Raw genomic sequence first — 23,873 nt, 5'->3', positions numbered from 1 at the left:
ATAAGAGAGAGACACTGCCCGGGTAATTTCATGCTGTACTCTGCAGTCCATCGTAAATCTTGGTATGCTGAAGAGTGAAAGCCTTCAGAGCATGTCAGTGGTCAAGAATTACTAGCTAATGTACTTTTCTTTCTCTTTCATATTAGTCGGGAAAAACTGTGGATTTGTATGGAATACTGTGGTGGCGGATCACTTCAAGATATTTACCATGGTACTATTAATTTGCCTTTATATTTTAAGATTGACTTTGGATTTAATGGTTGTTGTTTGACATGCCTAGTTAACCGAGAATATTAATAAGTAGATTAACTGTTTTGCCTTTTTCTGTTCTGTTCCTGGAGTATTGCATAAAAGACATCTAAATTTAATTTTTTGTTGGTTATTCAGTTAAATTTGCTGGAGCCTGAACTGAGAAATTCAAGAGTGCTTGAACAGTCCATTTTTTACTTTTTAGATGTACTCTTTTAGAAAAGTATTTCATCTACAGATGATACTGCCTAAACTTCCTTGTAAATAAATAAGAATTGAAATGCAAGGGTAACTCAAAAAGGAAATTATATATCTGTCTTAATAATAATTAACCTGCTATCTAGGAAAGCAATTTAGTTGTTATAATATTTTTATATTAAAATGCATACTTTTTAAAAATATGGAGTATTTTATTTCACATTCTGTTAACTTAGGCAGTTTTTTTAGTTAAGTTTATTTTGCCTTAAATAGTATTTAGAAATAATTTTCATTTTGGTTCTACAGCTTAGCTTTCAATTTGTTTTATTGTTGATAATTTCTTGAATTCTAGAGTTTATGAGACTATGCATAGTCCTTATGAAATAACTTTTCTTTATTTCACTGGATATAGAATAGTAAAACTCCTATTGCATCTGTGCATTGTATAATTATGTATTTTTAAATATATACAAAGTATTTTTAAACACTTCTCTGCTGAAATCTCTATATTAAGAGCCTTATGAAGTAAGTTCCATTTATATTGACCTGGGCATATCTCCCCAAGAACCTTTTTTAATGGGAAAAATGAGTCATGGAAAAATTTGTGTAACATAATCAATCATACTTACACTTTTTAAAAGTATACATATGAATATAAATTCACATGAAAATAAAAGGATACATATCAAATCAGTAAGTCATTACCTCTAAGGAAAACATTCATAAGTAAAAGGTTGAATTACAATGAAAATGTATTGGTATATTATTTAATTATACATTAATAAATATGTAGTTATCTAATTTTGTCACAACAAATAACCCATGATAAAAAGGTTGTGATGTCTAAATTCTCTCAGGTCACTGCCTCTTTATTTAAAATAATATTTAATACCACATAAATACTATAAATATGCAAAAGGATGTTTAAAGAAAGAACTGATCTTTTGTTTTAAAAAAGAAAAATAAGTTGTATTTCCTTATTTAGTAGTTTTTTGTTTTGCTAGGTATTATATCATACTAGAATAACTGTTCTCTTTTATTTCACCATAGTGTTGATTTTAAAGAATTATTGGTAGAAAATAGCTCTATGCTACTTGAGATTTAAGTCTTCCATGATTTTATGAAGACTTATGATCTTTTATATAGTTTTTATCAGTAATTATAATTTTTATTCATTTATACTTTTACAGAATGAGAACTGAAGAATATGGATAAATAAAACTATATAGTCGACATTTTTTACTACTTCTTGTGTCAAACTTATAGAATATTTTGAGACATTAATTTTATTTCTTCATGAAATTTCTAAGTTCCTTTAGTAAAACTTGATATTTGTTTAATGAAATTGAATCTAAGAAATATATATTATTTACAGAAGTATTCTTATAAATACTTGTATATATTATTTAGCATAGTAATCAAGAACATCTATACTTATAATAAACTGTTAGCAAAGTGACTTTTCTTCTTTTACTACTATTCCATCAACTTACTACGAATCAAAAGTTTATGTTCCTGAGTAGGTGTAGAAAGCCAGTGATTAAAATATGCAGTAAAATATTTTTCTTAAGTAAGGATTGCATGTAAGGACCTCATTTAGTTTCACTGTCAGCAAACACCACCCCAGATTTCAAATATTCTCTCAGGGTATTGGACATATTTCCAAAGCCTCTGGCTAGGTACTTGCAAAAAGATTTTGTGTTTCATCATAGGGAATGATCTGGTTGCCAAAAGTGATCTACTTGCTTTTTAAATTCTTAGATAAGGTACTGGATCAAGCCTCTCTGTTTTGGTAGCTATAGTAAAGAAATATACTGTATCTTGACCTTTTAAAAAGTATATGATTTCTTTCAGCACATTTCAATAACCAGTGTCTTTATAGTCCTCGACTTGTCTATATAGCTGTATTTAATTATATATTTTGCTCATTTCTTTGCTTTGTTTTTTTTTAATCCTCTCCTGAGGATATGTTTTATTGGTTTTAGAGACAGAGGAAAGAGAAAAAGAGAAACATCAATGTGAGAGAGAAACATCAATTGATTGCCTCCCATACGTGCCCTGACTGGGGATCAAACCCACAACCTAGTTATATGAGTCCTTACCAGGGATCAAATGCAGTATTTTGGTGTATGGGATAATGCTCCAACCAACCGAGCCACCCAGCCAGGGCTCTTGCTTTATTTCTGAAAAGTTGTTCAAGATTTAGATCATGTTCATTGCTTTCTATAGAACAGCCTGTGATGCTTAGTAATGTGCTTTGCACATTAGGGGTGCTTAATACTTTCACTGACCAAAGTTGTTATGGAGTAAATTTTTCATTTTTAAAGTACATTTCTAATTCTCATCTTTTCTTGTTATTTTCTGATCACAGTGATAATTTATGTTCATGATGAGAAGTCACCCAATGACATATACAGAAGTTGTTTTATAATAGTTTGTCATTTTAAAAGTAGACTGTTTTTAATCTGTCATATTCAAATGTATTACAATGTGGTCTTTCTTTTTTTTTCTTTCTAGTTACTGGACCATTATCAGAATTGCAAATAGCCTATGTATGCAGAGAAACTTTGCAGGTACTACATTTGCTTATGTAGCTAAAAATGCTGTTCTGATTTCACAATTAATAACTATAAAATGGGGATTCACCCAAAAGAGTAAACCAAATTTTTCTGTTAACTTCTCATATTGTAATTCTGTAAGCCTAGTTATTTCTTTCATGAATGATTCATAGGAATTCATTTAAGCCAATACTGGTGTACACAGTAGTCTTTTTCCATTTCTCCCCAAAAGAAAATAAATCAGTATAATTACCCAGAAAGGTATCTCAAAATCATAGTTCTATGTGATATTAATAAGAGTCACTGGAAGCAGAATCTTTTTTATGAGTTTGGTAAACATTGTATTAAGCAAGGATTTTTTTATTCCTTTATTTCAGATCTGTGAGAGTTTGAGAGCGTTTTAGTTGTGTTGAAGTAGGTTGTGAATCTTCATAGGAATAAAGAGTATGCAGCATTTCTCCCAATTTGCTTATTTTTTTCAGTGTCCTGAAAGACTTTTCATTGAGAAAATGAATAATTAAAAAAATTATTTTGTTCATATATTCTAAGGTATTTAAATTAGGAAGAAGGATTAAGTTGTAGTGCTTGTGTTTTTTTTATTTTGGTAATTTGCAACAGATAATTGTTAATTGATGTTTCTCTCCCTACATTTCCTAGATTATGCAGTTTGTTCAGAAGTAAACTTGATGTTCTATATATTCTCTCACATTTTAGAAACTGGGAGATTGACCTGATTTCAGAGAAAGCTGTAGTCATTTTGAAAAGAGTTGGTTTCTGCATGCTTTAAAAGATATACCATGTCATTCTTATTGTTAGATATATAAAAGTTTCTCTCATATATATGTATCTCATATATAGTCACACATATATATACACACACCCGAGTACATATAACTTATTTATATATATAATTTCTTAATATTCACATAACATAGAAATTTCTTTGTATCCACATGGAATGTAAAGCTAATCATACACTCATAGCAGAGAATTATTGACAGATTTAATTTTTTTACATTTTCTTTTCTTTTTTTTTAATTTTTATTTTTTTAATATATTTTATTGATTATGCTATTACAGTTGTCCCATTTCCCCCTTCACTCCCCTCCACCCTGTGCCCCCTCTCCCACCCACCTTCCCCCGCTTTAGTCCATGTCCATATGTCATACTTATGTGTTCTTTAGCTTCTACATTTCCCATACTATTCTTGCCCTCCCCCTATCTATTTTCAACCTACATTCTATGCTACTTATTCTCTATACCTTTTCCCCCTCTCTCCTCCTCCCACCCCTACTGCTAGCCCCCCCTTGTGCCCTCTATTTCTGTGGTTCTGTTCCTATTCTAGTTGTTTACTTAGTTTCTTTTGGTTTTGCTTTAGGTGTGGTTGTTAATAATTGTGAGTTTGCTGTCCTTTTACTATACATGTCTTTTCTTTATCTTCTTTTCTTAGATAAGTCCCCTTAGCATTTCATAAAGTAAGGGCTTGGTGATGATGAACTCCTTTAATTTGACCTTATCTGAAAAGCACTTTATCTTCTCTTCCATTCTAAATGAGAGCTTTGCTGGATAGAGCAATCTGGGATGTAGGTCCTTGTCTTTCATGACTTGGAATATTTCTTTCCAGCCCCTTCTTGCCTGTAAGGTCTCTTTTGAAAAATCAGCTGACAGTCTGATGGGAACTCCTTTGTAGGTTACTGTCCCCTTATCTCTTGCTGCTTCTAGGATTCTCTCCTTTGTTTTTACCTTGGCTAATGTAATTATGATGTGCCTTGGTGTGTTTCTTCTTGGGTCCAACTTCTTTGGGGCTCTCTGCGCTCCTTGGATTTCTTGGAAGACTGTTCCCTTTGCCAGTTTGGGGAAGTTCTCCTTTATTATTTGTTCAAATAACTTTTCCACTTGTTGGTCTTCCCCTTCTGGTACCCCTATAATTTGGATGTTGGAATGTTTAAAGGTGTCCTCGATGGTCTTAAGCTTTTCTTCGATTTTTTGAATTCTTATTTCATTATGCTCTCCTGCTTGGTTGATTCTATCTTCCTTCTGGTCCACTGTGTTGTTTTGAGACTCAGATTCCTTCCTTTCACAATTGGCTCTCCTCCGTATGTCTTCCTGCATCCCTTTTATGGTAATCTGCATTTTTTCATGTAATTTGGATCCCAAATCCACCAGTTCCGTGAGCTTCCTGATCACCAGTGTTTTGAACTGTGCATCTGATAGATTGGCTATTTCTTGGTCACTCAAAAGGATGAGTCCTGGGGGTCTGATCTGTTCTGCTGGAAACATGTCTTACGTCTTTCCCTGTCTCTCCTATTATTTTACTTATTTATTTATTTTTTCTCTGGTCTGGTCGCTCTTGTTACGGTGGGGGGCGGAGCCTTAGGTGTTCACCAGTGCTGGGCACCCCAGTCGCTAGCTTGTGATGTTATATGTGGGGGCAGGGGCGGGAGCAGGGACAGGAGGGATCAATGGCGACCCTTCCGTTCTCCTGGAGTCAGACACTTCCCTGGGCTTCTGGGCCGTGAGCTCTGCCCTGGTTCCCAGTCGCTGCCCCACTGATTCCCCCAGCCGCTGTTTGCGTATTCAGGGATCACCGCTACACCGCTGCGCTCTTGTGTCCCAGATTGCTGTCGCACCGATTTTGCGCCAAATTTCCCCCGACCTACGCGCGCCTGCGACCCACGCGCCAGCCCCGCTCCCGCTCGCTCGGCTCGTAGTCCCCTACCAGTCTGGATGTACGGGTCTACTTCAACTTCTAGGCTGTCCGACTTCCATTTAGATAAATCCTCTGACAGTTCTGATATTATGACTGCAAATCATTGTTGTAAATTATTGTGGTTCTGTTCTTGGTTGTGCGAGGAGGTACGGTGCGCCCACTTATTCCTCCATCTTGCCGGAAGTCCAGTTTTTTTACATTTTAATTTCCAAAGTTCATTGCTTGTATAGGTAATGGACAGAGGACAGAATGGAAACAAAAATCTGGGCTTGTATTCTGGCCCTGGTATATGACCATAATGTCTTCTACATTTTTATTTCCCCAAGGATAAAATGACTCTTTGGAAAGGATGGCCTCCATGATTAGTTCCAGTTTTAAAATTCTGTTATGTTCACAAACTTCCATATCTGGTGTCTACCAACAGACAAATGGTAAAGAAGGTGTGATACACACACATGTGCATGCACATATGTAATGGAATATGTTATTCAGCGATAAAAAAGGGAATCCTGTCATTTGTACCAACACAGTTAAATCTGGAGGACATTCTGCTAAGTGAAATAAGCCAGGCACAGAAAGACAAGTACTACATTTTTTGTAGAATCTAGTTGAACTTACAGATGCAGAAATTAGAACGGTATTACCAGGGACTGGGTGAAGACAGGGGAGAGAAATGGAGAGACGTTGTCAGAGAGTATGAAGTTGAAGTCATATAGATGGACTGATTACTAATGCATAGCATGATGATAGTAGTTAATAATACTGTATTAAATAGTAAAAATATGCTAAGAGAATAGATTTCAAGTGCTGTCATTACAAAAAAACATAGCAAGTGTGTGAGGAGATGTAACTACTTGAAGTAATCATTTCATTGCATATGTATATCAACTCATGTTGTACACCTTAAATATATACAATTTTGTTAAATAAGTTTTTTGAAAAGAAAAAAGGACAGAGATTGTCAGAATGGAAAAAAGCAAAACCCAACTAGTTGCTGCCTATGAGAAAATACTTTTATAAGACAAATAGGTTGAAAGTAAAAGAAAAGAAATAGATATACCATACTAACTATTCAAAACAAAGCCAGAGTGACCATACTGATAATTAGACAAAGTAGACTTCAGAGCAAAGACTATTACTAAAGGTCATTTCATCAAAAGACATAACAATCCTAAATGTTTATGCTCCTAATAAAACACAGCTTCAAAATAAGTGAGCAAAAACCAGTAGAGCTGCAAGGAGAAATAGATTAATGTACAGTTCAATACCGCTCTCCCAATACTTTTGCAGAACAAATAGGCAGAAAATCAGTAAGAATATAGAAGACTTAAACAACACAATCAACCAATTACTGAAATTTTAGTCCAACAGCAGCGGGATACATGTGCTTTTCAAGTGCCCACTGAGCATTTACCAACATAGACCATATTTGGGGCCATAAAATATGTTTCAATACATTTAAAAGGATTTAAGTAATACAAAATAATATTCTCTGATCACATGCAATTAAATTAGAAATTAACAAGTATTTCTGGAAAACCTTCAAAAATGTGGAAACTAAAGCACTGAAAAGTAACCTATGGGTCAAATCAAAAGAGAAACTAAAAAGTATTTTGAACCAAATGAAATGAAAACACAACACATCAAAATTTGGGATGCTGCTAAGGCAATACTTAGAGAGAAGATTATAACACTACAGAGGGGTTTAACCTCTTTTAGAAAGAAAGGTCTGATATCAGTATCCTCAATTTCTACCTTAAGAAACTATATAAAGATGAGCAAGTTAAATACAAAGTATCAGAGAAAGAAAATAATGAGTGGAAGTCAGTTAAATAGAAAGCAGAAAAACATGAGAAAATTGATGAAACAAAAATATGATTTTTGAGATTAATAAAATTAATAAACCTCTAGCCAGATTGATCAAGAAAAAGAAGACATAAATTACTATAATATTATGATATAATCTACAAATATTAAGAGGATGACAAGGATAATTAGTACCTAAGGAATTTTAAAAACAGCTTATGCCAATAAAGCCTACAACTTATCCCTGACGGGTATGGCTGAATTGGTTGGGCATGGTTTTACAAAGCCAAAGGTTGCCAGTTCTATTCCCAGTTAGGGCACATGCCTGGGTTACCATTTTGTCCCCTAGTCAGGACATATATTAGAGGCAGCAGATAGATGTTTCTCTTATTCTCTTTCTCTCTCCCTCCCCCTTCTCTAAAAAATAAATAAAGTCTTTTTTTTAAAAAAGCCCACAACTTAGGTAAAATAGACAATTTCCTTGAGAGACATAAACTGCCAAAGCTCACTCAATTAGAAGTCATCTTAATAGTCTATATATATTCCCATAGATAAACCTGCAAGCTAGATAATGTCATAGATAAATTCTATCAAGCATTTAAGAAAGAAATAATGCCAATTCTATGTAAACTCTTCTAGAAAACTGAAGACTAGAGAATACCTCCCAGATCATTTTAGGGGCCAGCACTGATCTGAAGCCAAAATCAGACATTAAATAATTACAGATCAATATCCTTCATAAACATAAAAAGGAAATTAAATGGTCAACAAAGGTAATCCAACATTATATTAAAAAAATAATACTTCATGAACAAGGTGGGGAGGGCATTCCCCTAGAATGCAGTATTGTTTTAACATTGAAAAATCATTTCAAGTAATTGTCCACATTAGCAAACAAAAAGAAAAAACACATGATCATCTAGAGAGAGAAAAAGCATTTAACAAAATCCAGCATTCATTTGTGATAATAATTCTTAGCATACTGGGAATAGAACAGAACTTGTTTAGCCTCACAAAGAGCACCTATGAAAAACCTACGGCTGAGTCATCAATAGTAAAGACTAGATGCTTTTCCACCAAGGTCCATCAAACAAGGCAGGGTGTCTGCTCTCACCACTTCTTTTCAACATTGTGCTAGAGATTTTGGCTATTGCAAAAAGAAAAAAAATGATGAAATAAAATGCACACATATTAGAAAGTAAGAAATGAATAGTCCTTATTCACAACCTATACAATTAACTATCTAGAAAATGGAAAAGAATTTACAAAGTGGCTACTAGAGCTAGTAAGTATAGCTAGAAAGGTTGCAGGATTCAAGATCAATATACAAAATCAATTGGATATCTATACACTAGCATCAGACATTCAGAAATTAAAATTTAAAAAATACCTCTTACAATAATAAAAATATGACATTCTCAGGGATATTCATGTATCACAAAAGATGCATAAACACCTGTGTACTGAAAACTATAAAACTGCTGAGAGAAATTAAAGAAGACCTAAAAAAAGTGGGGGGTGGGGGACTATGCTGTATTCATAGACTAGAAAACTCAATACAGTAGGGTGGTAGATCTTCTCAAACTGACCTATAGATTCCATGCAGTTTCAATCAAGGAAGCTTTTGTTCTACAGAAATTCACAAAGCTGATTCTAAAATCCCTGTGAAAATAGAAAGGATCTGGAATAGTCAAACAAAAAGAATAAAATTTGGAGTCTACAGTAGCAATTTGAAAACTTATAAAACTAATCAAATCATAGTGGCATTGGCATAAAGGGTAGATAAGTAGTTCAGTGGAATAGAATAGAAAGACCAGAAATAAGTCCATATACAGACAAGTGGGGAAAGAATAGGCTTTTCAATACATGGTACTGGAATAATTGGATGTCCATATGCAAGCAAATGAATTTCCTGCCATACTTCACACCATATATAAAAATCTCATAAACCTAAATGTAAAACCTAAAACTAGAAATTCTGGAAGAGAACATAGGCAAAAATTTGTAGTCTTGAGTTAAGCAAAGCCTTTTCAGACATAACATGAGAAGCATGACACATAAAAGAAAAACTTGGTAAATTAGACTTTGTCAAACCTAAAAACTCTACTCTTCAAGAAGCACTGTTAAGAGACTAAAAGGACAAGCTGCAGACTAAAAGAAGAAATTTGCAAATAGTATATCTGATCAAGGACTTGTATCTAGAGTATATACAGAACTGTCAAACTTGATAATAAGACAACAGCAACCCATTAAGCAAATGAGACAAGATTTAACAAGACATCTCATCAAAGAAGACAGATGGAAAAGATGCTCATCATCATTAGTTATTAGAAAAGTGTGTAATTAAAACCACAGTGTGATACCACTACACACCAACTAGAATAGTTATGATTAAAAAGACTGACATTAGGAAGGTTGGTGAGAATGTGGATTAACAGGAATTCTCATAACACTGCTGGTTTCAATGTAAAACAGTAGAGCAGCAGCTTTGGAAACCAGTTTGACAGTCACCAGAAGTTTAACTTGCACCACCATATGATCCAGTTGTTATATTGCTAGGTATTTACCCAAGTGGGAAAAATCATATGATTGTACTTGAACTTCATAGCACCTTTATTTGTAATAGCCAAAAACTGGAAACAACCCAAATGTCTGTCAACAGGTGAATGGATAAACAAATTTTGGTATATCTGTATGACGGACTACTACTCAGTAATAACAAAGCATGAACTATTGATACTCACATTGACAAGGACTGTCACGTTAATTATTGTGAAATATCCAGACAAAAACAATGCACTGTATGATTTCTTTTATATAAAATTCTAGAAAAGTCAGAATAATCTATAGTTAATAGAACGTAGATCAGCATCAGTGGCTGTTAATATCACTAAGAGATAGCCAGGTGTGTAATTTCTAATGGACATCAGCAGTCTGAATTTCAGTTCCATAGGACTCTCTTTCCAGGCTTCTAAGTATTAATAATTCCAGCGTCTTCTCTCCCTTGCTCCCCTATGTCCCAGAGTTTTGGTAGCAGCTTTCTTTATTGCTGCTAGTGTAATTCTTTAGTGCTCTCCTTGTTCCTTTTTAGTTCTGTAGTTCAAAATGTTTTTAGTCTCTCCCAACTGGACTCAGATACAGCACCACCCATGAAGTAACTTTGCCAAAATAATGTAATCTTGAATTTCATCAAGAACTTAGATATAAGTGCTCATTTACTGGTAATACGGAAGGTCAAAGGAACATGTAAAACATCATCAGTGGGATGTAACTGGCAAAATTCAAATACTGGGAGACTACACAGGATAACAGCACTTTCTTTAACACAAACTTACAAGGAAAAAGTAATAAAATGGCAGAGGATCCTATAGATTAAAAGGAGTAGGAGTCATGTCCACATATTGCAGCATACAAACTTCGGATCCCATTTTAAACAATCGTGAACACTGGATATTTGATCATATTAAAGAATTGTTTATCATGAGGCATAATAATATTATTGTGGTTATGTGTTTTTTAGAAAGTCACTGCCTTAGCGAATGAAATTATATTAAATATGGGGCTTAAAAATAATATGGTGGTGGAGGGGAAATGTGTAGTGAGTAAAGATGAAACATGATTGGCCATGGTTTCGCAATTGTTAAGTGTAGATGTTGGGTATGTAGAGATTCATTGTGTTGTTACTCAGCCTTTATATGTGAATTTTGTATAATAAAAGATATTTTAATGACAAAGAAGGAAGATTAGTGTTTATATGTGGGGAGAACTTTTGAGAGCAATGGATATGTTCATTTTCTTCATTGTGGCAATGTCATTATAGTAAAATATTTCTGATTTTTATCAGAAAATGAATTTGAAATCTTACAATATTGTAAACATTGACTAGTAAAAAGAAACTCATCTAGGGTTTCTCTCTAAAAAACAGACATTTGCATTTTTCTTATTCAGTAAGAATTCTAGTAGAAAATTTAGGTGTCAAGTTTCCAGTTTTGCTAATGCTACCTTTTTGTTTCTTTTTAACTGTAGGGTCTTGCCTATTTGCATACTAAAGGCAAAATGCATAGAGATATCAAAGTAAGTTTATTTAGTATGTTTAAATTAATAGTATTGGAAGGAATTTTATGATGCTAATTAGTGTTTGTATTTTTGTCTTAGGGTGCAAATATTTTATTGACAGATCATGGTGATGTGAAATTAGGTATGTTATTTCAAGTTTCTAACATTTTTTCCAAATTTTAATAAAATGTAAATTTAACATCATACAAGTTTAAAAGTCATATCAAGAGCCACCGTAATGTTCATTTTTTGACCCAGTAATTTTACTTTTAGAGACACAGTTTAAGGAGATCAATCCTAAAGATTATAAAATCCTTATTTATAGATGTATGAATCATAACATTTATATATAATAGAAAAATTAGAATATAGTTCTAGCTTTAGAAAAACTATTAAGTTGTGATAAATCCACTTAAGGAACATTATTCAGTCATCAAAATTAATAGTTAAGAAGAGTAAGAGTAAAATCCCCTGGTCTATTAAGTGACAAAATGAACTATACATGTATTTAGTTTTTTGCAACTAAGTGTAGCAACAACAATAAAAAGTTTATACATAGAAAAAAGAACTTTTTGCTGGGCTGAAGCCCACCTACCTCCTTCCCACCAGGATGTACTAAAAAAAAAAAAACAAGCAACTTTTTAATAATAGCACCAAAGTATATACTAATCTGGTTCCATTAGAATAAAAGGAATTCAGGTGGGTAGGTTTTGTTTTTTTGTTTTGTTTTGGGTTTTTTTTCCAAATTAACTTTAATGTGCTTATAATAAAAATATTTTTATTAACTTTGTTCTTAATGAAGTACATATTTACTCTAGTAAAGTGCTAGTATTATTTTCTTTTATTAAGTGTGTTATAAACCAAGCAAGTAGGGATTTAGGTATTCAATATTTTTATTTATTTTTATTTTTTATTTATTTATTATTATTATTTTTTTTTTTTTTAGAGAGGGAAGGGAGGGAGATAGAGAGAGAGAGAGAAACATCAGTGTACAGTTGCTGGGGGTTATGGCCTGCAACCCAGGCATGTACCCTGGCTGGGAATCAAACCTGCGACCCTTTGGTTCGCAGCCCACGCTCAATCCACTGAGCTACGCCAGCCAGGGCAGGTATTCAATTTTTATACACTTTCCTAGTATTATTTATACTAGGAAAATGTATACTATACTATACGATCTGAATTAGTAGTAATGTCATACGTAAGGGTGATACTTAGAAATGTAAGTGCTTTTACTGAAAAGAACTAAAATTTTCTGTTCTATTTTTTTCCCCACCAGCTGACTTTGGTGTAGCTGCAAAAATAACAGCTACCATTGCAAAGAGAAAATCTTTCATTGGCACCCCTTATTGGTAAGACATAATTGTGACTAAATTTTGTGCATTTTTATTTCTTTATAAATTGTGAAGGCTTGCATGTGCCTTGATACTATCATAGTTCTAATTGGGTTGGAAACTTTGATACTGATTTTTATTGTCCAGCGTTTCCTATGTTAAAGTGCTAATACTTTCTATCATCCCGGGGGTCTTGTGTTGAGAGCTCTCATTGGTATGAGATTTTCAAAAGAAAGACTCATATTACATAGTCTTTTGTCATTTTGTTATTCTTGCTTTTGGTATTGCTTCTACTTTAATCTAGAACTTTGCTCTCTGGTTGTTGAAACTCATGCATCCTACCCTACCATTCGTCTTCACCAGCCACCCTCCTCTTAATGCATCCTTCCAATTACTGACCAAATAATCTTCCTAAAACACTGCTTTTATTAATGAAGACAGATAATTGAAATATAATAGAAAGCCTAGTAGTAAATTTCAATATGTAAAATCATTTAGTGAATATTATAAACAGTCCCATTTAAAGGTTGATGAAAGGTTGGATTTTTTATTATTTGGAAAGAAATTTAAGTAACTCCATACCTCATAATAATATCATTATACATTTTATATGGAAATAGTCAATTATAAAAGTAAAACCAAAAGAAATATCAGTGACTATCTGCTTTAAAAGTTGAATAAGTCTTTTTTGGAATAAGAGCATAAAATATAAGAGAAAATTTGGTAGATTCAACTGCATGAAAATTTAAAGCTATTATATGTCCACCAGCTGAAAAGGGAAAGGCAGGTTACAAACCAGGAATTAGTAGCTAAAATATGCATGGCAATCTAGGTTTTAATCTTTAAATCAGTAAAAAGAATGTTCCTTAGAAACAGTTATTAAAATAATACATATAAGATGTCATAAAATATGAAAACTGTTTCCCCCAATGATGACCAAAAATGCAAATTAAATAAACAGTGACATTCTATTATCCAGGAAAATATTTGGAATCCTGGATAATACCTATGACTAGCACTAAATATTTGACAATGAAAGTAGAAATTGGTAGAACAGTTTTGAAAGATAATTTGGCAATAATGTTTTTCAAAAACCTTAAGTAATGTTTATGTTCTAGTCTCAGTTCTGCTTGTATTAATTTATCAAAGAGACATACAGATTTATATATTAAGAGCTTTATCAAATACTTTAATTATGAAAAATAGAGGGAGTATATGCATATGGAAAGTTAGATAAGGAAATTACGAACATTCATTCAAAGCAATGGAATAAAATTGCTGGTCTTAAAAATCCTGTTATAAAGGATGAATGGTCAGTGGCTAGGCTTATGACATAATGATAATAAAAAAATAAGATTAAAAATAGCATATGCAATATAATATCATTTTTATAAAAGACATATATGTGGGTGAAAGTATGTGAAACAGTGGTTCTCTTTGAGTGGGATAATCTTTAACTTGTTTTCTTCCATATTTTTCCTATATTCCAAAATCTTTTCAGTCAACAGATACTACTTTTTAAGAAAAATATTTATTTTTAGAGATAGGGGAAGGGATGGAGAAAGATAGGGAAAGAAACATCAATAGGTCACTTCTTGCATGCCTGCCACTGGGGACCTTGCCTGAAATCCAGGCATATGCCCTGACTGGGAATTGAACTGTGACCCTTCAGTTCGCAGGCCAGCGCGCAATCCACTGAGCCACACCTGCCAGGGCAACACATACCACTTTTAACAGAAGAAAAACCCCAATAAATATTTAAATAAAGTTAAAAGAAAACATATATTGTTTGTGCTATCTATAAAATTCCATTCATCGCATGCCTATTTCCCTCCTCAGTCTCTTTCCTGTGACTGTCCTCCCTTGTGAACACTCCTCTTAGTCAAAATTATCACTTTTTTCTTCCCTCACTATTCTAGATACTAGTGATTAGCTCCCTCGTATATGTGTCTTCCATGCTTATGTTAAGTTCTATTCTGCCTGAAGAGTGGCACACGTTCTGCCTTACTTCATCCATGGGGGACTCACTGGTCACATCTCTGACCTGAATGGGGACTTAGGTGTTCTTTTCACATTTTATATAACAAGGTTCTCATAACAGAAACTAAGTAAGACAGCTTGATTTTTCCTCAGAGCACTAGTATTCAGAGGAAAAGATTTAAGATTTTTAAATAAATGTAAAGAGTGTGTGTCTCTATATGTATGAGGTCTTTATAAGTCTTTATAGTAACGTTTCTTCTTTCTCAGCAAATGCCTCTCAGCTGCTTTTCCTCCAAGAAGTCTAGTAAATATAACAAAAGTAGCAGATTTTATATCATTTCTAAAAAGTAAAAATGATATATTCACTGATTCCTTCTAGGATGGCCCCAGAAGTTGCAGCAGTAGAAAAGAATGGTGGCTACAACCAACTCTGTGATATCTGGGCAGTAGGAATAACAGCAATTGAACTTGGAGAACTTCAGCCACCTATGTTTGATCTTCATCCAATGAGGTGTTCTCACTGTTTACAATTATGCAGTTATTAATAGGTCTTATTGGAGAATGAGATACCAAAAACCTAGGTATTCTAAGTTCATTATCAAGTATGGTAAAATAGTAGAGGGACTTAAGGATAATCTCATCTAAACCCCACCCCGCCCCAATCTTGTGTTGCTATTCTAAAACAATTGGGAGTGAATAGTCTATACTGTCTGAAGTCTTTTTAAGTCTTTACTTTGATTTTTCCATCAATTGAACTTGTTTCTTTTTTTGGTTTTAAGTAGAATTATAAACAAAGGATAGAATACAGATTAGATTATTTATTCTTTCATCATGGTGGGGGTTTTTTCCCCCACTTTCTTTTACTTTTTCTTTTTCTTTTTTTTTAACCTCTTTCTAGGGACAAAGGTAGTTATGCTTCGTGTAATTATCATTTGCGTTTTAGGATAAATTGCTTCTCAGAAAAGGAGAGACTTCTAAAGGGTTTTTAATATTTTGAAGGAAAATATAAATTGGCTAAAATTTAAACTTTTAAATTTAAAGTTAAAAAGAAAATCAACAGAAGGGGGAACTTGTTCTTCTAATATCAGACAGAATGATATATATTGCATAAGGAATTTATTCAGAGACTTTATAGGCAAAATATAGGTTGTTTATGAGCAAGTATCAGATATTAAAGAACATGGAACACTATTTGACCTCACAAGTAACTGAAGTTATTCAAGTTAAGAGATATCCACATTTAGGTAGAATGCCAATAAGTGTAGACTCCTAGGAAAATAATTTATACATTATTTGTTATTGGCCATCCAAATGTTTCAATGATTTCACTACTTAGAAAATTATACTTAGGAAATAATTTAAGAAAAAAATTAAGAATTATCCATTTCAGGATAACAGGGAAAAATCTAAATGCCTAATAGTTGATAAATTGGTAAGCAAATTATTTTAGCAAGTAAGGACAACTATTGTATACATATATAAACCAAAGCAACATGGAAACTTGATTATTAGTTTTAAAACAGGCAGAACATAATACTACCTACTACAATGATGTAGTAATTGGTTATTTATTAAGATAAAGACTAAAAAGAAGACCAGAACATTTGAAATAATGTTTTAGGGTTGTAGGAATATAGACCTTTATTTCTGTTTGAATTTTCCTTTGCATATGAATCATTTCATTCTTAAAAGGAGAAAATATCTTTGGTATTAAAAAAAGACTAAGGAGTTTGCCTAGAAACCTTGAAGGGTTTTATAGGAAATAGTAAAATAGAGTATTTTAGAACTTCCTCCTTAAACCCTCCATTTTTCTGCCCCTATAGTCCATTTTCTATGGACTCTTCTAGGACTCTTCTAGGTTGACTTCTGTATTATTCATGAGAGAATGTGGAAAATTATTGTCCAAAAGGGAAAACAGACTATGAAGTGAATATGATTTTCCTATACACCCAGAATAATTGTAGAGGCAAATCTTCAGTTAAACGTACAACCTGTATACAGAATGACAGACAACTATATAGATTTTTACTTAAGATATAATACTAGTTATATATATAACAGTATAGTAGCAAAACCCTTCTCGAACATTTAGTAGCTTTACTGTGTGAATTAGAGCTTGTTTGAAATTTAAAGATCCTTTCTCTAGCCAGGAGAAATTGTCCATAGGCTTTCTAAAAATTAAAAAAAATTAATTTTCATATTTCATACAAGTTTTCGTCATTGCCTATATATGTAGTAATCTTATATAAATTTATTATAGAATATTCATTCTGATTGTTAGATGTAGTAATGAAAGTATTTTGGTATTGCTCTTTAACTGAAATATTTATTTCAGGGCCCTCTTCTTAATGTCAAAAAGTAATTTTCAGCCCCCGAAACTAAAGGACAAAACAAAATGGTAAGTTAAATAATATATAGATTTGTCCAGTTTTACAGTTGGAAAGGGACACAGGTTTAATTCTCTTATTTTATAGAAGATGAAACTGAAGCCCAGAGCCTTTAAACAACTGCTTCACCTGAAGTTACACATTAATGTACTTGAGAGCTATGGCAAGGATCTAGGTTTTTCTGGTAGTGATCCTTTATAATGTGTTACTCTTTTAAAAAACTCTGATCATATTCTTATGTCTTGGGTAAAATGTGTGGTGAGGAAAGGATTTGAAATAAAAACATTAAGGTTTTGGAGATTTCATATTTTTGCCCTATACTTTACTGTCATTAATTACATGGTAACTGTTATGGAAGATGATATGAAAAGGTTCCCAGATACCATGACACTTAAAATCTACCTTCCTTCCCTAATATTTAAAAAGGTTATTACTTAATTTTTATTCTAATCTCTTCTTTTTGTACAGAGTAAAGCAGTTTCAATAGTCTTATGGTTCATACAGATGTTTTCAACTGAATGATAAAAATTGAAAATTGTTTTTCTGGTAATGTCTTCCCACACATTTAATTTTTTAAAAAAACTGCAAATAAGTTTCTAAGTTTTTAAATTAAGTAATCTTTCATCTAGATTATATGGATCTCTTTGAGGGTTGATGGGCCCCCAATATTCTGTACATATGTATATTCATTTTTCTGGTGAGATAGTTCATATCTTATTTCAGATTCTAAGAGGCCCATTCCCAAAACAGGTTCTAAACTGCTGTGTAATTTTTTTTATTTAATCTTTATTTTTTTTCCATTACCATTTAGTCCCCTTCTGTGCATAGTATTACTTAGGAGTCAGGCCATTCTGGGGATGATGCTAGACGTGAAAGGCAGATCACACTGTGGAAATAAAGGAGCTTATATTCTGCTAGCTGTATTCCTTTGTATTGACTTGGGCTTCTTCCTATTCCTTGTTACCCCAAGTTTTTAAGTAACTGATAGTGGAGGGCTTTTTGGCAGGAATGACTTGAATATTCATTCAGGAATGAGCGACTATTAGCTATAACCACTGAGTTCACAGTCACAATCCAGAGAAGTCATACCATTGGAGTACCTTTGCCAATTTCAGGCACTTTATGACTCCATGTTGTCTTCTCCACAAGTCACCAAATATAATGCAGTGATGTGATTTCTCTGAAGAGAACTGCTGTGTGTTTGCTGTCATTGCTAATGACTAAGGTTATTCTCTTCGGTTCTTACTCAGTCCCTCCAGTGGAATTTTGGCTTGTAATTAATAATCCAGACATGATTCCTTTGAGTTATATCTTTTTATTTTCCCCATTTTATTAATGCAGAGGGCAGGAAAACTCTTCTGGTTGCTAAAATCACTCCTTCTTCCTTGCCCTTGTTTTCTAACAAATTCAGTGACCTTTAAGGACTCCAAATAGTCTTTTACATTTCCACACTATTCTCCATGCCATTCATCTCTTTTAGTATAGCAAAATATTTACATTCTACATAAATTAGACATTGAGAAAAGGTCATTTTGATTACTTAGTAGAATTCCTGAAACACAAGATTATGCATCCTGTAAATGATACAACTATGCATTTCTACTTTTTAGTGTATTTTTTTAGAGCTCCTATATTACTATTCTCTTAACTAATTGCATTTTACTTAAGAAATGAAACTGGTACATGTTTTCAAGGAATACACTGTGCTTTGGGTTTAGTTTTTGGCATATGTAGACCTAAGAGGCCTAAAGGAAAACAAACTCATGTGTCTTAGACTTTCTAACTACTTGTAAGTTAACTTTATTTAGAAACACCGAAACACTAATATTAGTGAAATATTTATTTTTATACATGTCTCTTTTTATTTGAAGGTCATCAACATTCCATAATTTTGTCAAAATAGCACTAACCAAAAACCCCAAAAAAAGACCAACTGCTGAAAGACTTCTGACTGTAAGTCATTGAAATTATAGAGGAATTTCCCATAGTTATGCCTTAATTAGGCATATCACTAGAACAGAAGTATTTAGGTTTTTTAATATAAAAATGTTAGTGATCTCTTGTAGCAGGTGTCAGCAAACTTTCTGTAAGGAGCCCGATAGTAAATATTTTAGGCTTTGTGGGCTGTATAGCCTTTGTAACAACTACTCAGCTTTGCCCTTTAAACACAAAAGTAGCCATAGACAATACATACAAATGGGTATGGCTTTACTACCCAAACAAATTTTATTTACAAAAAGAGGCAGTGTACCAGATTTTACCTATGGGCTATATGTAGTTTGCCAAACCCTGCCTTAGAAAAAACTGTTAAAAATGTAACTGTCATATAAAATTAATTGCTTTTCTTGACTTCTATAAATTTATAGAATGCTTTGTGTGTATATGTGTTGGCTAAATACTTTTATAATACAAAAAAGCAATGATTAGAGCAGCCTAAAAAAACTTTATTGAAATGTCTGATTTTCATTGTATGTCTTTGTACATTAACATAATTTTATCAGTATAATGATAGGAATAATGAATGTCATTAGCCAAGGTTTTAATTCTACACCTAATATATTCATGTTATAAACTTAGGCCACAGAGGTTCTTTAGTTTTATAATATATAATTATGGATTCTCTGATTAATATTTTTGTTAATATATTCTCTAATTTATTTGTATTAGTAGGCTCCCATATGTTTGTCTCTGATATTTAATGAATGGAAAAATACAAACAACATTTCTGTAAGCCATAGAGGCAAAGGCATACTCATGATGTTGATTTGTTTTGTTTTTATTTAGCATACTTTTGTAGGACAGTCAGGTCTGTCTAGGGCCCTAGCAGTTGAACTTTTGGACAAAGTGAACAATCCAGATAACCATGCACATTACCCCGAAGGAGACGATGATGACTTTGAGGTATTTGCAATCTAATATTAAAATAAGTGTTTAACATGGCCTTACAGTTTGTTTTGTAATTTTTTCTTTTAAGTTAATTAAAACAGATTTAGCTACAAATATTAATTAGCAATGTAAACTGCACTTATCTTGAATATAATTACCAGTTGATACTTCTTTTTAAAATTGTATAATATGCATAACCTAATCATTTCTTAGTCCTCGTTCTTTCCAGGGCTTTGTAGCTTTTTTATTACATAGGTCATTAACAAAATACAAATGATTTTAAAAAATTAAGTTGAAGTTCCCATAGAACATTTGTCCTTTCCAGTACTGATTCAGAACTATTATTTCTTATATAATTGCAAGTAGGGCTATGTATAACTATGAATATGCTTTCCTTCTCTGAAAATATTGTCACGGAAAATATTAAATTATTTTGAATATATCATTTAATAATATAACTGGTAAATCAGGAATGAGGTACACTGCCCATAGGTGTATACCTTTTTTATGCCTGTATATAACTATGTATTTTTTTCACCAGTCTTATCCACTTCTTTGATTCTTATTTATTTTTGTGTTTCTTGGAATCTGTCCCTTCATTTCTCTTTATGCTTTATTTCTTTTTTGTATCTCTATATTTATTTTTGACAAGACTATAAAACTAAACTTTGCATTATTATTTACTAAAGGAAATTTTCAACTTCCAGTTTTTAAGTTTTAAATTATACCATTTAAATATCATGATAACTACTAACACTTGTTGGGTAGGCATTGTATGCCAAGTATTAGGCCAAATAATTTCCATATTAACTCATCTAATATTCAGAACAACCCTTTGCAATAGATATCATTACTGTTCCCATTTTACAAATGAGAAAGTGAAGAAGAAAGAATAGACGTAATATGGCCAAGATCATATGGCTAGTAAGTAGTGGAACCAGGATTTCAATCCAAGCAAACTAACTCTAGAGCCTATTCTTTTGGTTAATATACCATCATTTCTATGTATGAACTTAATAGAAATAGTCATTAAACAATCTTTAAAAACTAATCTTTGAAAATGAATAATTGCTTCATATAGCATAGTTTTATCACAGGTACGTACCTATGACTGTTACATTGAAGGTTAAATGAATAGTTGAAAATATTAACTAAATCAGCTGTACATAGGTAGTTTTTACTTAAAAATTATTTGCAGACTTGTAGTAATTCATAATAATTTACTCTTAAAAATTCAAAAGTTATTAAAATTGTTTTACTTTGAATATATATAATTTGCTATTATTTAACTCCCTAATTAGTCTTTCACTGGGTACGTAAATAACAACACTTATCTTTTATTCCCTGTACTATTTTGCTTGGCTTCCCAAATCCACTCTACAACTGTGATAACTGTTATGGACTGGAAAATATAGGGACAAGAAAGGACTCAATGTAGAAGTGATATGTATACTGAAAACCTGAAAGATAAATTGGAAATAGAGGAAGAGAGGAGGTAAAAGTGTTTTGAGCAGAGGGAATAATAGTATGTTTGAAAGTCTGGTGATAAGAGAGAAGGCAATGAATTTGAGGAACTGAAGATAAATTTAGTCTTTTTAGAGCAGAAAACAAGGAAGGAAGTGATGAGAAATGAAGTTACAGAGCTAGGCACTAGCCAGTTTCAAACCACGTTGAAAATTTTAGGCTTTAGTCTAAGGGCAATAGAACCATTAAAGGGTAAGGGAGTCCCATAATCAAATAGGCATTTTAAGATCTTTATGACTTTAGAATGGTAATTCCATTCCAGAAAACCTGTTAAGGGTCTATTGAAGTTATCGAGAATAGATATAGTAATATTTTAGACTAGGATGGTAGAGCAAAGATAGAGAAAAGTAGACTAGTTCAAGATATACATTAGAGATTTGGTGATTGGATGAAGACATGAGGGGTGGGGAGTAAGTAAAGGATTATTCCAGATTTTGACTCAGCTGGGTGACTACAAAGTACCCTTTATTGAGTGTGGAGAAGGTACATTGTGGTGAGTTTATGGGTTAAATGACTAGAGAAGTGTTTTGAGCAAGCTGAAGCCTCAGAGTAGATAAATTTTCAGTGTGTTCTACTGTGTAATTTTCTACCAGCAGTCATTGATATCCCAGATGCAAACACAAAGGTAGCTACTTTAACTCATCCAGGGTTGTCATTTTGGCATGCCAATGTAATGAAGGACAGTAAAGCAAAGGGAATTTAGTATATTGGCAAGGGATTGCTTGAAATTGTGGTCAACCATATATAAAGTGGATAGGAAGAAAAGTGAAGATAGGAGAAATGTTAATGGAGAGTGAAAAAGTAATTGATCAATGAACTTGAGATTCTAATATGAATGTTGAACAATTTTAATGAAAATAAATAAAGAGTGAGCTCAGAAGGATGAGGAGTTTGGACAATAGTGCGAATTTGTGTATCTGAGTTGATGACAGGGTCTAGGGTGTGATCTAAGGAGTAGAGAGTGCACTGAAGTATGGAAGAAGGTCTTTAGAGATGAGGTCAGAAAACTTAAGTCCAGAACAATGGGATTTTGAAGTCTGTTGGTATGATGGTGGATCTTGAAGTAGAGAGAAAACATGAGCTGCTGTCTGAGTCATCAATGAATGAGGAGTCTCCAGAAATTTAGTAGACAGGGGTTGAGCTGAAGGCATAATTTCAAAAGGATCAGGAACTTGTACAAGAGAGTGGAAATAGTATGCTTCTCATTTACTTAGTGAGTAATATTCTTACTTAGTCTCCCTGTATCCAGTGTTTCTTCCTTCCATACCCCCTTACACAGTTATAAGATGACTCTGGTGATGCCACTCCCTCTCTGTGAAATCTCCAAAAAATACATTTGCCAAGAAAATAAAATTAAGAAATCTAGCCTGACTCGCAGTGTCTTTTAGAGTCCTACTCCTCAGTCTCTTGCCAGCTTTGTCATCTCTTCACTTAATCTTCACTACAGCCAATTAAAAACCGTTTCCAATCCCTCTAACACACCACAATTTCCTTTACTTGTTGGCTCACTTTGTTCATATCCTTTCTGCTGGCTAGAATGCATTTCCCACATTGCTGCACATCCAGTACCTACTTGTCCATCAAGGCCCAGGACCAGATTATAGGTCTTTCATGAAGAACTTCTATGCCCCTTCTGGTGAAAGTCATTCCTCCTTCCTCAGGCCATTAATAGTGATTTTCTTAATGAATTACACTTACCATTTCCTAATCTTATAAGTATTTTGTGTGTTATCTTCCGATACTATAAGCTCTCTGAAGATCTCTGTGTTTCTTTGAATCTCTTTAATATTTTATATAGTACAGATATGGAATAAGTGAATAAACTTTTAAAGTACCTTAGTGTGCCTTATATATTTTTATTTTTGTCCTACAGTTTATAATTAGTAGTCATGTTTGTAAGCGAACATTTAATTGAAAAAGAAAGTTTTACCTTTTAAACTGTATTACTGAAAAATTTTTTTAAAGATGAAGGGATTAAGAACTTTAAATTGGTAGTCACAAAATTGTCCTGAGGATGTAAAGTACAGCATAGGGAATAAATGTGTAGTCAGTAATATGAAGGACAACCCAGAAAAACCAGAATTATTTTCTAGAGGACAGATCTCTTATAGTACAGGTTTCCCCCACCAGGTGAATGCTCTAGGAACCTATCTGTATCAGTGTACCAGCTGGTATTGTTGTGAGAGGC

General features: G+C 32.9%; 1 protein-coding gene across 1 annotated transcript in view; it reads left to right on the top strand.

Annotated features, from left to right (window-relative positions):
• MAP4K5 (mitogen-activated protein kinase kinase kinase kinase 5) overlaps positions 1-23,873 on the top strand; it is a 98,796-nt gene that overhangs the window by 33,402 nt on the left and 41,521 nt on the right. Inside the window, 9 exon segments of the mRNA XM_028508068.2 lie at positions 147-211; positions 2,965-3,020; positions 11,548-11,595; positions 11,677-11,719; positions 12,854-12,926; positions 15,268-15,399; positions 17,224-17,286; positions 19,147-19,228; positions 20,060-20,176. Coding sequence (XP_028363869.1) covers positions 147-211; positions 2,965-3,020; positions 11,548-11,595; positions 11,677-11,719; positions 12,854-12,926; positions 15,268-15,399; positions 17,224-17,286; positions 19,147-19,228; positions 20,060-20,176 — 679 coding nt within the window.

The sequence above is a fragment of the Phyllostomus discolor genome, chromosome 1 (assembly GCF_004126475.2).
Source record: "Phyllostomus discolor isolate MPI-MPIP mPhyDis1 chromosome 1, mPhyDis1.pri.v3, whole genome shotgun sequence".
Lineage (NCBI taxonomy): Eukaryota > Metazoa > Chordata > Mammalia > Chiroptera > Phyllostomidae > Phyllostomus > Phyllostomus discolor.
This window is presented reverse-complemented; position numbering and strand designations above follow the sequence as displayed.